This window comes from Ceratosolen solmsi, unplaced genomic scaffold (assembly GCF_000503995.2).
Source record: "Ceratosolen solmsi marchali unplaced genomic scaffold, CerSol_1.0 scaffold15, whole genome shotgun sequence".
Lineage (NCBI taxonomy): Eukaryota > Metazoa > Arthropoda > Insecta > Hymenoptera > Agaonidae > Ceratosolen > Ceratosolen solmsi.
Window position 1 is genome coordinate 323351 of NW_011948434.1, and position 17385 is coordinate 340735.

The 17385-nt window shown below is 19.4% G+C and overlaps 1 protein-coding gene across 1 annotated transcript in view; it reads right to left on the reverse strand.

Moving 5' to 3' along the window:
- Tomosyn (syntaxin-binding protein tomosyn) overlaps nucleotides 1-17385 on the reverse strand; it is a 53628-nt gene that overhangs the window by 32142 nt on the left and 4101 nt on the right. The window contains exons 2-4 of the mRNA XM_011502651.1: nucleotides 7417-7514; nucleotides 4372-4554; nucleotides 1539-1673 (exon numbers count right to left, since the gene is read on the reverse strand). Of these exons, the coding sequence (XP_011500953.1) occupies nucleotides 1539-1673; nucleotides 4372-4554; nucleotides 7417-7514 (416 nt within the window). The remainder of the gene's footprint in view (nucleotides 1-1538; nucleotides 1674-4371; nucleotides 4555-7416; nucleotides 7515-17385) is intronic.

The window sequence follows — 17385 nt, forward strand, 5'->3', positions numbered from 1 at the left end:
CATTATAGAGTAGTTAAAAACCTAATCATAATTATAGCTCATGTTTCGTAGCATAATGTAATGCAAAAATATGGTAGTGACACTTTTAATACATTGTTTAATAAACTACATACTGAAATAATATATATGAGTACTAAGTCTAGGAATATAAAATTTATGTTCGTGTCGCATAAAATTATTTAAAATATAGCTATCAACTCATCCCTACCAATTGCATTTATCTTTACATTCAAACGATCTCATGCGATAATGAATAAATTTTACGATAAATTAAACTTCCATTTATTAATGTTTTCTTCTAAGATTTAGGAGATTGAATATTTTAATATTACAGATTTTTGAACAATTTTTGTATCAAACATATTACCCATTATGAAATTTATATAAATATAAAATTATATTTATTAATAGTCCCTAAAAATAAATATAATATAAAATTATATTTATTAATAGTCCCTAAAAATAAATATAATATATAAAATTATATTTATTAAAAAAATAAATATAATATAAAATTATATTTATTAACTTTTTATACTCGATAAAATATACTATAATTGATCGGTTTATATATAATTATGAAAGATTTTAACAATTAAAAAAATTTAATGTTGATCACCTACATGAATCAAAAATAAATTATTCTTTACAAATAAAAAAATAATATTTTTTATAAATTTAAAATTGTTCCGGATAATATTATTTACTATAAAATATTTTTTAAATTTTCTAGAAGAACTAATGTTAGCAAATTTTGTATTAAAGAATCAATATACATAAAACCGTTAAATAAAAACATAAATTGATTTTTAGAAAATCCAATTGAATTGTGTAACAACATGTTTCTAAATATTTAATACATTTAAACATTTTTATCTGTTTATAGACAATAACTATTTAAATACATAAACATAATATAATTACTCACTATAATTAACACTAATACTTAAAAACTATTATAGTTCCGTAGATGTTGTATTTATTATCAACGTTTAAAAACTGAAAATTCAATAAGTTGAGTTTACAGTTAATATTATTATTTAAATTATTAAAGTATAAATTATGTCATTGTTTTTAAAATGATCTGACTTTGAAATCGAATAAAATATTTTTATAATAAAATCATTATATGATAAAAAGGGAGTAAAAAAAAAAAGTCAATGAAAAAGGGAAATACCAGACATATCAATTGATAATGCAAACATAAATATCAACATTTTAATTCAGATTAACAAAAACTTGTACGATTTAATAGTTAAGAAATCGCATCACTATTTTAACTGTAAATAAAAAATAGCCAGAATATACGCTATCAATTTATGAATTGAAAGAAAAAAGAGGAGAAACAAATAAACTTTGATACTTTAAATGTATATATACACGTATATAGATATTTATTTTTACTTTTCCTTTTATAGCGTTTTTCAGAATATTATCTTACTCTATCAGTTAATAATACACTTAATTACTTGATTTTTCATTTCATATAATTCATCAAATTTATTTATATATACTTATATATTCAACTATAAACTTACACTTCGATCGCCTTATTCCAGTTGATAACGTAACCCGATAATACAAAAGTCTCGATGTGAAGTATATGTACATTGCCTCTCTCTGTGCCAACATACAGCCATTTGCTTTGTAATGGCAAATGAATATAAGTTATTCTGTAATAAGATGGAAAAAAATTAATACTGTAAAAATATAAATATATACATTTACATATGTAATATTGTAGTAATACAATACAGGAAGAAAGGAGAGCGATAAATAATATCGGACATCTCATAATTATATGCGAGAATGAGAGAAGTCATATAGGAACATGCAAAATTAAACCATGCCATATATAGTATTTTTCATTCAAAATAGAAAAGTAAATTAAGAATATTTTTCACTAATTTGTCATGTTAGTGTTTTTTTTGTACATGAAGCATCCTACGTAATAATCTTCATACAATGCATTGCATTAGTATATTTTATACGTTTGCTCATCAGTAATGCTAAGGAATCAAATAATTAAATATTTTTGTCTATTTTATATATTTTTTTCTTCTTTTTCATTTTCTATAACTTATTTAGTCATCACCTAATTTTTCCATATAGATACACAAAATCACAAAATAAATTTATGTCTGGATCGTTATTTATAAAATAGAAAAGAAAAAAGTTCCTGCATAGTTCCTGAATGGCTCCTTAATAGTTCTAATTTTCTTGATTTCCTACTTTATTGAACAATATGCATTTATGCATTAGCTTACAGTAATGTGACTCAGTGACCCTGACAATATTCGAAGTATCCAGCCGTAGAAAACACAAGCAAGATGGAAACGTGCGCAAAGATACGTAGCTGAAAGCTAAAAATATGCTATTATCACTTTTAATATTCTTTTTAATGCCCTAATTCCAATAAAAATACACATGTTATATTCTCCTTCATTTATTTACCATATTTCTATTCTTTTATTTTTTGATACCATTTACTTTTGTTTTAAACAAGTTTAAGGTTACGACCACATTTTAAAAATGAGACGTATAGTATAAAATAATTATTATTTGAAAATAATAAAACTATTTTACATCATTACGGAAAAATTACAAAAATGTATATAAAATTATTTAAGTACAAAAAAATAAATAAGAAATTATTTTATTTGAATTTCCTGTGAAAGATTTTGACATATTTAAAATACATATTTGTAATAAAAAAAACAGCGATAATGTTCAATCAATAATCTGTTACATGAAAAACTATTACTGATTAATAATACTTAAAAATTAAGTACTTTAATTATATGAATATATTATTAAAATATTTTTTAATTAAAAAATATTTAGCAAATAGTAAAATATGATATAATTATACATTATTAAATATTTATTAAATAAAATAAATTATAAATACAAATAATAATTTATTGTGTTAATCTAAAAAAAAATTTTGTTAAGAAAACATTGTTAAGATCTTTCTGTAAATTATACAATATCGTCGATTTTATTTTATCGCAACTTTTGTGTCAATACTATTATAGAGACAAATATTTATTCTTATCTGCAATAATTCACCAAATGATTTACAAGTAAGTAAGCTTAAGCAGAATGATATAGAATTTAATTTTAGAATTTACTTTCATAAAGCAATACTTATAAGAAAAATTAATTTAATTTAAATTATATCATTGATACCAATATTATTATAAATTTACATATTCGAACTATTGTTATTGAATTTGTATTTGTATTATATATTTTTCTATTAATAAATTATACCGCAAACGATGATAACTGAAAAAACAAAGATTATTATATCGTTGAATTAAGAATTATGGATGATCTTTATAAATTTAATTGAATATAATACAAATAGTAAATAAAGATAAAATGATAAACTAATAAAAGTTGGTCAACCATGTTATCTATAAATTAAAATAGATTCCTAAATATTTACCTAATAAAAAATTAAGAAATTCACGTGAAACTACAAATTATAAAAGCATAAACCATGTAAATATTTTAAAAGTAAGAAAGTCAATTCCAATTTTCTTTATAATGAAGAAAGCACACAAATACAGACATATATACAAATAGATAATCTCTATCCATATTATCCTATAAACAAGTAAATTAATTGAAGAATTTAAAAACTGTAATCCTCCAACAAATCTACGTTTGCTTGAATAATTAAAAAAAATTCCATATCAAAAGTATTTTAGTATTTTAAAGTATTTTTTTCTAAAATCAAAATATCATATAGTGCAAAAATTAAATGTATTAGATGTGTTGACTTATCTACATCGTACATAAGCTATTAATCTAATATTCTACACTTTAAGAAAGTGTAATTATTTTTATCTTATCCATTACATTTTATTTTTGTTAAAATTAAAATTACTTATCTTTGCATTATATTATTGCTACCGGTATTATTTTATACTATTTGAAATTACATTGTGCTACTCATTATCATATATATTATAGACATCAAATAATTATAAATTTTAAATAAAATTTTAACTACTAACAAATAATTAAAAATTAAAAATGAATTGTATAATTAAAATTAAGACAAATTTTATCCTCAACTGTTTTCAAATAATTCATAATCAATGCACTCTATTTTTTGGCAGTTAAAAAAGTTATTATTAAACGGAGAAAAGTAACTATGCTACAATAAGAACAATCAAAGGAAAATTTTATTAACTCGATAGAATAACAAAACATTCGTAATTACGTCCACAAATTTAATAGACCGGCTGATTTGTAAGAATTCTAGTTTTTCTTTTCTATTTTTCTTTTTTGTTCCTTTATTTCCTCTCATTCTCTTTTTGAACAAACCATAAATATGTCCAACTGCATTAAAGTTACCTTTCTCGCTGAAACTTAAGGCTTTGAACTACTTGTGGTATTTTTTGACGAAAATTCCATAAATGAACAGTATCGTCAGTGGTGGCAGATATGAGGGCACCTTCATTTATAAGAAATTCTATCTGCGTCACAGCACAATCGCCCTCGTGCTTCACATGCACATCCACGCCAGGTCTGCCCAAACTACATGATTTGACTGTCAAGAAAAATTGTTTTCTACTTTTGTTACTTGTAAAAAAAATTTTTTTCCATTTTTTAAATGATTATTAATATATAATTTGTATCTAATAGATGTAAATAATGTAGCATACAAATATTGAAATTGTATATTTTTATCAGTAATATATACATTCAATAAATATAATGTAATAAATATATTCATATATATATTTATAATTTAATATGTATTGATCTATTAACTATAATTATATAACTTAATGCCGTTAAGTTTCGTGTTATAATTTTTTTATAGCAGTGATGTTATAAACTTTCTTTAAACACTTATAAAATCTTTTTAAATTGCCGAATATTATTACTTATTCGGTATTTATTATTATAAGCTATTATTTTATAAATGTGAAAAAACTAATGAATAAAAACTATTAAATTTCAACTATTTTATAAGACTTTCTTTCATTAATATAAGAGTTGTGTACGAGATACACGATACAAAAATAAGCATAATCTTTTAAAAAGTTCATATTAAATACATTTTATAAGTAAATCATATTATATATTAATAATTATATTTAACAAAACTTTTTGTAAATTATGGTTAAAAATATATAAAATAGAGACAATTATCAAAAAACAATATTAATTGATAAGTACAATATAAAATAGATTTATTTTCCTTACTATTAAAATAATAAATATTTTTAAGTACACAGTCTATCGAAAATTGCTAAAAATAACTAGTAAATCATCATAACTGTAATAATAAAAAATAACTAGAAACCCATCAGAAACTTATGAACGAATTGAAACGAATTAAAACGTAAGACGATAGCGCGGGGGGCATACATAAAGGGCTTATGGGAGTATATGCATATGTATGTAAATATATATTATTTTTAAAAAATTAATGACTTCTAGTTACAGATAGTATATCGAAAAGAATTTTCTTTGATAAAATTAAAAACAACTCTTTTACAATTATAATTAAAGATTTAAGATATATACAATTTAAAAAAAGAAATCAGCATCAAAAAACTATATTATAACTAAAATTCTATATAATTATAATATATTTAAGTCAATTTTTAATTCTATTTTGTCAAATTCTACAGAACACTTATACACTGAATATGTTTTATTTCAAGTAATCGCATTTCCTAATTAATAGTAAATTTCTTATTTTAATAATATTTAAATTATACCTATAATTTTAAGAAAAATTATAAATTATTTATTTAAAATGAATAATGAAATATTTTATATATTATAAATTTAATAAAAATTCTATATTTACTGTGTATCATGATTTTTTGTAATTTAAATAAAATTTTATATTTAAAAAAAAATTGTAGAGAATAAATAATTTTATTTTTCAAATCAATTTTAATATGAAAAATTACTTAATTTCTATAAAATTATCAATCTGAAGATTAGTAAAATTTTCATATATTTATACATATTTCTAAATTGAAGTTAATTTATGAGTATTAAAAATTATAATCAAAATAAGAACAGAGAAAATGTAATTAGATGAATTAAAAAAAAATTCTGTTTAGAAATACTAAAAAATAAAAATTGATTTTAATTTTTCTGTTCAATATATTAAAATCAAACTTTAAATGTGATATGATCTAAAAAAAATAACCATAGTTAGATTGAAAATAAATTAATATCATTACCTTAATTTTATTATCAATGGTGAATATGAATAGTATATATAAAATAAGATAAAGCTATAAATATATAATTATGTATATACAAGTAATTATTCAAAATTTTAAAATCACAATATATTTTTATGACATAAATTTCATTTCTTACATCTTTTATATGTTTACAAAAATTATTTTGTATTTAAACATTAATAAGCTTAGAATAAAAATTTATAACAATAAAAAGTTTTATCACTTTCATTTACGAATTAAACAAAAATATTTGTTGATTCTATTAAAAAACGCGATGATTAATAATTGATTACAATTATTGTTTAAATTTACGGTTTATAATTTTCTACTAATGAAATTAAAAAAAATTCTTAATATTAAATATACTAATACTTTAAAATATTTTTTAATTTAATTGTTTATTTTATTATTTCAATAAAAGTAATATTTATATTACTCTTTAAATGTAGGTAAGAATGAAGCAGAAATTTAATAATGAAATTTTTAAATTACTAGTAAATGTAGTTAATTTTTTGAATAATTGTAATCGTTAAAAAATTTGAAAATCTTTTTATTTTTTTTTTTAATTCATTTATTACTCTTTAAAAATTTACTTTCTATTATTTAAACTTATTTCATTGATTAAAATTATTAGGAAAATTTTTTCTTAATGATATCTTACACTGTTTTATTTATATTTTTAATTTATTAAAAATGATTGATTATTTAAATAGACAATAATTATATAGATAATTATTTTATATAAAAACAATTTTTATTTTTAGTTATCTATACAAAATTTAATTTAGAATTGACATATTTATTTTAATTTTGCTTCCTAGTATTTTCTCTATTTTATCTTCACGTGAGAAATTTCATTAAATATAAATAAAATATGTTTAAATAAGAAACATTTTAATGAAAAAGAAAAGTGTCTTTGCTTATAAATTTATTTCTATCACCTTGTAACACCAAATTCAAAACCACTGTCATTGTCCTATGACCCTAACGTACTCAATGCTGCTGCCGCTTCAAATCCCTACACATGAATACGTACTTATATTTTTTTTTGGTCGAAGATCCGTTTTCGTCAATAGATGTCGAAGATTCATATTCTTCAATATGGCGCGCATGCGTGCATATATAGATCAGTACAAATACTAAGATTATCATTATTAAGCAAATTATCAATAAGAAAGGATACATCCGCAACGATCCGGATTTAGTACCGATAGCTATTAACCTTTGTATCGGATCGAATGCCATGGCACTTGGTTGGTATGGAAAACCATGTCTGAATGTCTATAACAAAGAGGAAATATATTTTAAATTAATAATTACGTTTTAAATTTCAATTATTAATATTTATTTTTTCATATTAACTTATTATATAAATTTTATATAGATTGCGAATGAATTTCTGAATTATCATAAAGATCATATTATTCTTAAACAATATATTCAACAAAATTCATACTTATCATATATTAACATTATACTTACATTTATATATTAGCGTTATACTTACACTTATATATTAACATTCTAATTACATTTATATATTAACATTATACTTATATTTATATACTATTAACATATATTCTTCGAAACAAATATATATTTACTTTAAACATTAAAATTAATTGTAAAAAAAATAAATCGATATAAAACTATATTTGATAAATATAATTTTTACAGGAAAAATTATTAATTATATTACCTAAAATAGATTAATATCTAATAATGCTATTGAATTCTTGTAAAATTCTAAATAATTTAGTAACACAAATTTAAAGCAAAATCAACATATATAAAACCAAAATGATAGAATAAATATACTAAAACATATAAACAAACAAAATATTTTCTTACTATTCACTAAATACTTTATTAAATATGATACAATAAATTAAAATATAGTACAGAAGGATACAATTTCAAAAAATTAATTCAAAATAATAATATCAACTGATATTATATTATTATACGAAAAATAATCAAATAATATTAATTACTCAGTTCAAACTTTACATTAATGGAATTTATAAAGCATCGAAATTATAATAAAAGTAGCTGTATAGTTTATATTCACTTAGTTTAACGCTGTACAATACAACAGTACTCAATATAAAAAATATTTATCTTCGTAGTATTTCCCAATACATCAGGTAAGGTAAGCTCAGAATACGATTGCAACTACAAAAAAATTATTTTTGTTGGTGTATGCAAGAATGTGAATCAATTGATAAATCAAAAAATGAAAAATAAAATTCTATCTTATTAAATAAACAAATACACTGATAAGCCAATGGTCGAGTGATTCTATATTTTATATCAGATTTAATAAACACTTTTAAATTGATTTTGATGTTTTACTTTTATTTTCGCTTAATAATCTCTATTTTTAATTTATATTACTTATAAATAATTAATATCATTTTATATAAAATAATTTTAGATATAATATATCATAATATAATATATCATTTTATACATAACATCATATAATAGAATAAATCGTTTCATTTACGAAGTAGCAATTTTGCGTGATTTCTTAATATGAAATAATTATATAAATTTTAACTACATTAAAATATCGTATTTATTAATAAATATTATAAAACCTTTACGATAATAGACGCAATTATACAATTACTTATGAATTATTATCCTTAAACAATATTTGATTATTTGAAAGAATTAATTTAAAACAAATTTGATTATGTAGTTAGCCAAAACTCATATCTGTGGATTTTTTTAATTTAATCTTTTTCCAAAGATTGAGCTTTAGAATCACATATGTCTAATTCCAGTCAACTAAAAAGTAATCTTTTCTGAATATCATATATCAATATAAACATATGTAAATTATTAAAATTTTATATTGAAAATAACAATATGTAATAGTAAAACAATTTTTATTTTATTTATTCTATAAAATAGTTTTATTCAAAAATTTATTTTACATTTTTAATATAACTTACGGTTCAATATCATTGATAGCATTCAATAGCATTCTAAATAATTCAATAATTATTAGAAATGTATGATGATTCGTTATTTCAAACATTCTATAGTAATTTTTATGAAGTAAAATAGTTTATGTGTTAGATTTTTAACCTTTTTTGCCAAATATTTTTCGTAAATAAATACCAATCCAAATATAACATCATTGAATAGCAGTTTCTTATGTATCTCAATAACATCTAATATTTTAATATTTTATTCACAATATTAGATTATCAATTTAGTTATTACACAATTTAGTTATTATCAATTATATCAAATCCTTTTAAAAACTTTTATTAAAAATAATACACAATAATCAATATTTGATTAATTTTTCGATTATTAAAGTTAAAATAAACAAAATAAAAATTTTTGTTTTTTATTTAAATAATAATGTTAATATAATTTGAACAAAAATTTAATTGAAAAAATAAAATAATGTTTAAATAAAATTCTTAAGTTTAATTTGATAATTTATTGTATCAAATAAATAATTATTAAATAATAATAAATAAAGTAATAAAAAAGACTCATATAAATAATCATAATTATAAATTAAGTGTTCACTTCAAAAATTCACTTTAAATATTTAGATTTATTGTAATAAAAAATATTCGATGAATATATATTTATGTACCTTTTTTATTAGTTCGTTAGGTACTTAATTCACTATTAGAAATATTTTTTTATATTAATGTTGTAAATATTTGATAGTATTTGTATATGGAAATTGTAGTTTATATAATTTTATATAGAGTAATGCCAAAAAGCTCTCCTATTAATAATGAAGGAAATTTTCGAGAAATTATTTGTTTTCATAAGTTAAATTTTTTTAATTTAAAATTATTATAAATATACAATTATAAAATGCAATTCCTAATTGTATTAATAATACAATAATTAGTATTAATAATAAAATAGTATAGATAGTTTTTACTAAGTACATCTTATATTTAATTTAATTATAATAAAAATGTCTACGTTAAGATGAATATTGTTTATTTTATAAATAGGATTATTGGATTTCAATTTGTAAGTCCCTCTGTGAGGAATGTTTTATATACAAAAATATAATGAGTAAAACTACAATAAGGGATAAACCTACAAATTTCTATAATAATTTAAAAAATTATTTCTAAAGTAAGTATATATTTTGGAATTGGTTTTATAGAGAGGAATTCCATTTTAATAAAAAATGAAAACTGATGTTATATTAATATTATGAAGAGACGAAAAATTATTTTAGTTTATATAATCAATAATATGCTATTTAAATAATAAGACTTTGAAATTTTATAAAAAAAGTATTCAAATTTATTTATAAATAAAATTGATAAAAAACTAAAATTTCCCCATATCATTATGTATGCACATATATTATTAATGCTTCATAGCATATTCCTAAATTTTACGTAGTTTTCAGGGTTCAATGTACTTGTAATTCTTAATGATCAAATCATAATTTTAATTTTATTTTATTTTTAAAACTTTTATTTATTAAAATATGGTAATTTTTCATGTCACATTTACTATATTTGTTTTTATAAAAGTATTTTCAAAAATAAATGTTTGATGAACATATTCGTAAAACATCTATATTTTATATCTATAAATTATATACATTGTTATAAATTCTAATAATAATTTACAATATGAACAAATAATATTTCCTGACAAGATCTATTAATAAGAGTTGTTAAGTTATGTCTTCATGTAGATAACTAATGGTATACAAAAGTATGTTCAACATCAAATTTTAACTGTAGTAACGAATCGTTAATTTTCTAGAGAATTAATTATTAATTATATATAATTTACCGAAGAATTATAAAATAAGTGTTAATAACTGATTTCCGCTCTTAAATTTCAATTAAAATAGCCATCGATTAAGCAATGATATTGATGAACTTAATTGATCAAAAATATATCTTCACATTATAAATGTATTATAAATATTAAAAATCGATTCATTTTATTTTAAGGTTCGATTTCTAAAAATACTACATTTATAATTTGTAATTCTTCATCTGTTCTATAAATTAGGAGTTATTTTATAATGTATTTTAAACCCATGAAGTTTAACAACTACTTATACATGTCGATATTATAAATTAATTATTGATATTATAATTATATATAATAAATAGGCATATTATTAAATGTAACCACTAACTAGTATTCGAATTACAACTAATAATTACAAGAAATATTTTTAAATTATATTTCTAAGTAATAAATATATAAATATTTTATAACAATAAAATATGAAGTTATGTAATCAAATTTAAATCACTAACCAAAATCAATTATACAATTATTGAAGCATTCTTACTGAGGTAAAAGTGGTAAAAAGAAACCACAATTACTTAACTTTAATAACTAAAACGTAAATTATAATTTTAAAAGTATAATATTTAAAAAAAGGGTATGTAATTGTAATAAGTACATACATAGATGCATTAAAAATTAAAATGTTTAACATTTCCAAAAATGGAACTGAAATAGTTTTATATGTATACATACATATATATGATACAATATTCTTTCTAAACTGAATGTAAGTAACACCTATCATTACCTTACTTTATATATATTTAGTAACTATATTGTAATACTATTTATTTTATGTAAATAATTTTAAAATAAGAAAGAAATACTAAAGGTTTTTTATTAGTTCAAAATTAAAATAGCAATAACAAAATATTCATTAACCAATCCAACTAATTTCTTAAATTAATTAAAATTCCTATTTTTTATTCTATGTTGAAAAAATACTTTAATACCGAATATATATTAAATGCGTAATTTTACATCCATTTTTAACGTAATAGAATTCTACTAAGATAGATAATAAAGCCTAATAAAAAATTTACATTGATATTTTGTAAAGATGCCTTAAATATATACAAATAAAATAATTACATTTCGTAACACGAAATATTATGAACAATAAATAACGTTTTTATACTATTTTTCTTAATCCATACTCATTGATCCATATATTTTGTATATTATATATTGGAAGTTAAATTTTATAAAATACAATGTACAGGATACTCATAAGAATTATTATTTATAAAATATTAATATTAATTTTAAATTATAATTAAAAATAATATTTATTAGCTAAAAAATTGCGATGTATAAATCTAATTAATATAATCTAATCTAATCTAATTAATATATAATCTAATCTAAAATTTTAATATACTGTTGTAAGAATGAAAAATTTTTAAAAAAATCAATTATACTATCAATTATTAGATTTAAATAAAATTTAGAAATATTTATTTCCTATTATTAATTTAATTAATTCTTTAAAATTAAAATTAACGTTTTAAAAATATATTTAATATTAAATATTTATTTTAAGTATTTGAAAATAATTGAAAAATTTGAATGAAATACGTTTTTTTCTAATATATTAAGGAATGCTGTGTTTTATATTAACTTTATCAGAACTCTTACTGAAGTAATTAAAAATAATAATTAAGGATATATTAAATTAATGTGAATTTTCTTATTAATAGCATAAAGGTTAATAAATAAATAAAATTGATTAATATACTAAATATTTGTATAAAGCATATCATATAATAATAATTAACTAAATAATTATAATGTAAAACCTTTAATTTATAAAATACACATGTTTCATTTATAATCTACTTATATATTAGAAGTGTTAAAGTTAAAAAAATTAATTAGATAAATATTTAACATAAAAAGAAGTGGATAAATCAATCATTTTATTATTAAAAAAAAAAAACTATTTTCAAATTTCATAAGATAATGTATATTAATAATAAAAAAATCTAAATATAAAATATTTTTCTATAATTCCAGTATGAATAACTAAAATATTAGCGATTAAAGTAATAAAATATTTTTTTATCTTATATTAGATTTTGTAATTGTAATGTTACAACTTATTAGTTCGCGTACTCACATTTACAAACCGATGCAAAATAATAATTTGAGCAATCGTTATTAATTAATTGGCACTAATCTTTTAAATGTATTTCAAATTTTTTATGTTGAAATTATATACTTCTATTATTTAATAACTTAAAATATATAACGTAAAGATTTCTTATTTATTATATTATTAATAATTTAAATCTTGAATCATTTAATACTTAAATTAATTATTAAATTAATAGAATAACGATCTTGTTGAGAAAAGAATGAGAAAAAATGCTGATTAAGTTTATATAATTAAGTTTTGCAATAATATTTACTATAAACACTATAATAAAATACTATAATAAAATACTATAATAAAATACCATAATAAAATAAAATAAAATAAATTACTATATTATAAATCCTTTAATTTTATAAAATCAACTCGATAAAAAAATTGAGCAACTTCGAAAAAATATAACTGCCTATAATAAACTAACGAGTTTAAAATAAAATGTTCTAAAAAATATATCGATTTAAATATTTTTTGCCGTATAGTGCATATACATAAAACTATCATATAATAATATAATATAAAAATATAAAATAATCTAAAAGATAATGAAGATTATAACAAAATAGTATTTTACTGTTATATCTCTGATGAAAAAATTAAGAATAATCGTATAATAGGTGGCAATAAAAGCTCACAAATAATCGTAATCTTATTTCGATTAATAATGCCTTGATAAATTATCCTAAAATAAGTCTACTGCCCATTTCATTATGTCAAAATGTTTGACAATCCAGAAAGATGCACATATATTTTACCAAGAAATTATCATATCTGTTACAACTTTGTATGATATAAGTAAACGTAACACTAATAAATATATACAAGAAAAACGGGAATGGGAGCATACTCATGTAAGAATTAAAAGAGTCATATCCTAATCGAAATAAGTGAAATAGAAAAAAAGCATATTTCAACATGGCATTTTTATTGACTGCCCTACTTTGAAATCGCTTTGAGACGAAAGGTACTCATTCATTCTATACACGCAGCTTCTCGTTTTACATGTATTTGGATACATAATAATATATGCCTCGTGACGTTTGCAATTTAATATATATATACATGGATCACGATCAATTATGATTCTTTATACAACAGTCTTTCTATACTTTTCTCGAGAATACTAGAGAGGGGTAATAATGGAGGCATTAAAGGCCACTAGAAACTATATAACATTTACCGTAATTAAAACATAATACTTTATTTAAGATAAAAAAATAAGCCAATTTCGAAACATTTTTAATTATTAAAATTTCATCCACATCAGTATGATCAATCAGTTCAAGTAAAATCCTCGTACATATTTTATATCATAGTAATTTCCATTTATAAGAAAATTCATCAAAAGTATACATTTAGTTTCATTCCATGCATTCTAATTCATTTATATTTACATACAAGTTTAAATAGTACAAAATATGATTACTGCAGTTTTGTATACATTTCATGTTACAAATTTATAAATTTATAGTTACATTAATTTTATCATTTTGTAATGATCTTTAATTCTTTTCATTGCTTATACTTGTATTGTATAAATCGTAAATACTTAGTTCACCTGAATTCATATGCCTAGTAATTTATCAAATAATAATCTAGCAAACTTATCCGTTTCATGAATTGTACAGTTTAATATTTAAAAATAATTCCCAACTTACCAAATATAAACCTTGTGACATACATAATAAACTAAGTTTTACTATATATTCATTATAGAAAATAATTTTTATTAATTTTTTAAAGAATTTGTTTCAATAATTTTTCAATATTCAACCATTTTAATGTAAAAGTACGTTTTATAGTTCAGCAATAAAATTTGTGAAAAATCAGTCTACAAATTTATTAATGAAATGACCTAGCAATTCCAAGTCAACTAAGGATATGAATTTCTTTCTCTTTTTATAATTCATTCCAAAAACAAAATAAATAATATATCATTTTTAAATTTTTATTATTTTACAGATACATTATATTTTAGTATTTCAAAGCGTATCACTAAATTCAGAAAAATTATCAACAGTAGAAAAATTTATTAGCATCATTAATAGAACTAAATTCTTAATTACTATGAAAAGTCATGTATTAAAAAATGAATAAAAGTATCTATTATAAAAATATTATCTACCTACATGTATTTTTTTTTTATATTTTCATATGATGTAAACCTTTTTACAAAATACTTAAAAACTTTCAATGCCTTAATATGTATGTTACATATTTACAATTCAAATAAATATTTATATCGTTGACTTATTCCACATGTGTACTTCAGAACCTATTTTAATTTTTTTTTTTCTTAGAAAATTAAGCATCAGAAAACTGCTTTTAAAATTTTCGTACTAACTATAAAAGCTTGAAAACAATTTTTTAACTTTATTTTCAACTAAAACGATTAAAAATATGAAGACGCTTTCTCAACATCAAAATATATTTGTTATAAATGTGTAATATATAATAAACTATAAAAGCTAAATGGAACAATATATGAAAATTTGATCAAGTTTCAGTATATTCCCTGCATTTTTTGCTTCTCGTTTCACCTCTAAGCTTAATTTTTTGTATATTACGCCTAACCTGATTTTAAACTTAAAGATTACCTGATGCATAATACTTTAAATGATAAAGTGTTAATATATAATAATTAATAAAAACTTCGATCGAAAAAAATTTATCAAAATCCCGATTTATGTAATTTTAAATAAAGATAATATTGATACAAAATTTCTAAAATATTAGCTTAGCAATATACGGAAAATATATATAAAAATATTTAAAATATGTCAATAAATTAATTATTTTTAAATATATCTGATAAATTTTTAAATAATTGATATAAAAACTGTAATTTATTCTTTAATAAATCTTTAACGAGAATTTATTACTGATTTATAATATATCGCATATATATAATTCGACTCCTTTAGATACTATAAAATATTAATCATGTACTGTAGATAAATCGTCTTCTAAATAATTTATAATAAATCAATATCTCATTATTATTTAATAATATTGACTAATTTCAGAAAATTAACAATTATTCTTAAAAGTTTATAAGGAATACATTTTAAATCATCTATAAATTAATAAGATTACTTTTTTACTACATTGTTTTGTACTTATTAGCTAATTAATACACAAAGTAAATATTTCATGAGGAATTAATAAATTAATAATGAAATATAATCAATAAAGCAGAAATACTATACTGTACAATACTATACAGAAAATACTCGGACAGCTGCAAAAGCATTTAAAAAATTTGTTTACAGCTCAATCAAGTATTATAAAAGATTTAAAAAATTGCCGTTATAAAAACTATTTAGACTTATGAAAAATAGAAGTAATAGCTTTCAGACATATAACCCAAAAGAATTACAAAAAAATACATAAGTAAAAAAACCTAATTATATAAAAATATATAATAAAAAAACATGATTTAATAAAAGATTAATCAATCTCCAAACAGTAAAATCGATGCACTGCGAGTATATTCTTTCAGACACCTTAATTTACTTCACTAATTCATGAAAGTAATAATAATATATGCAATCGAAATATATTAAGCATCAGATATGAATAAAATAAAACGAATTATAATAATAAAAGAAAAATTAGGCATTATATTTTACTATTTTTTAAAATTTACTATTTCATCTTATTAATATCAACGAGTGCAACTGTATACATACTTACCTACCAAACTAAATAATAAATATAATAAATGAATAATATTAATATATACAGATTTATACAGGAAAGAATATTATATGAAAACATAGAAAATTTTTTACCACCTTCCGTTTGCATCTATAAAAAAGTTAGGTAAATAAGGTTTATTAGTACTCAACGTACATATTTTCTTTTCACAATTATTGGATTTTATAAAGTTTTAAAATACAAAATAAAAAAATAATTTACAATGTGTTGAGATTAAAATTCTTACATGTTGTGTTATTATATATTTTGAGAATATTAACATTAAGAATAAATTTAACTTTCTTAAATTCAGTGTAAATTGAGACAATTTTATGAAATTTAATGAAATATTATCAATTTTGTTTATAGGAACTTTAAAATATAAATCTATTTAAATCTTAAGAAACACATTCTGTGTTAATTTAGTCATGCATGTATAAATATAATCTTATATTAATTTCTATAAATATTATATAAATTTCC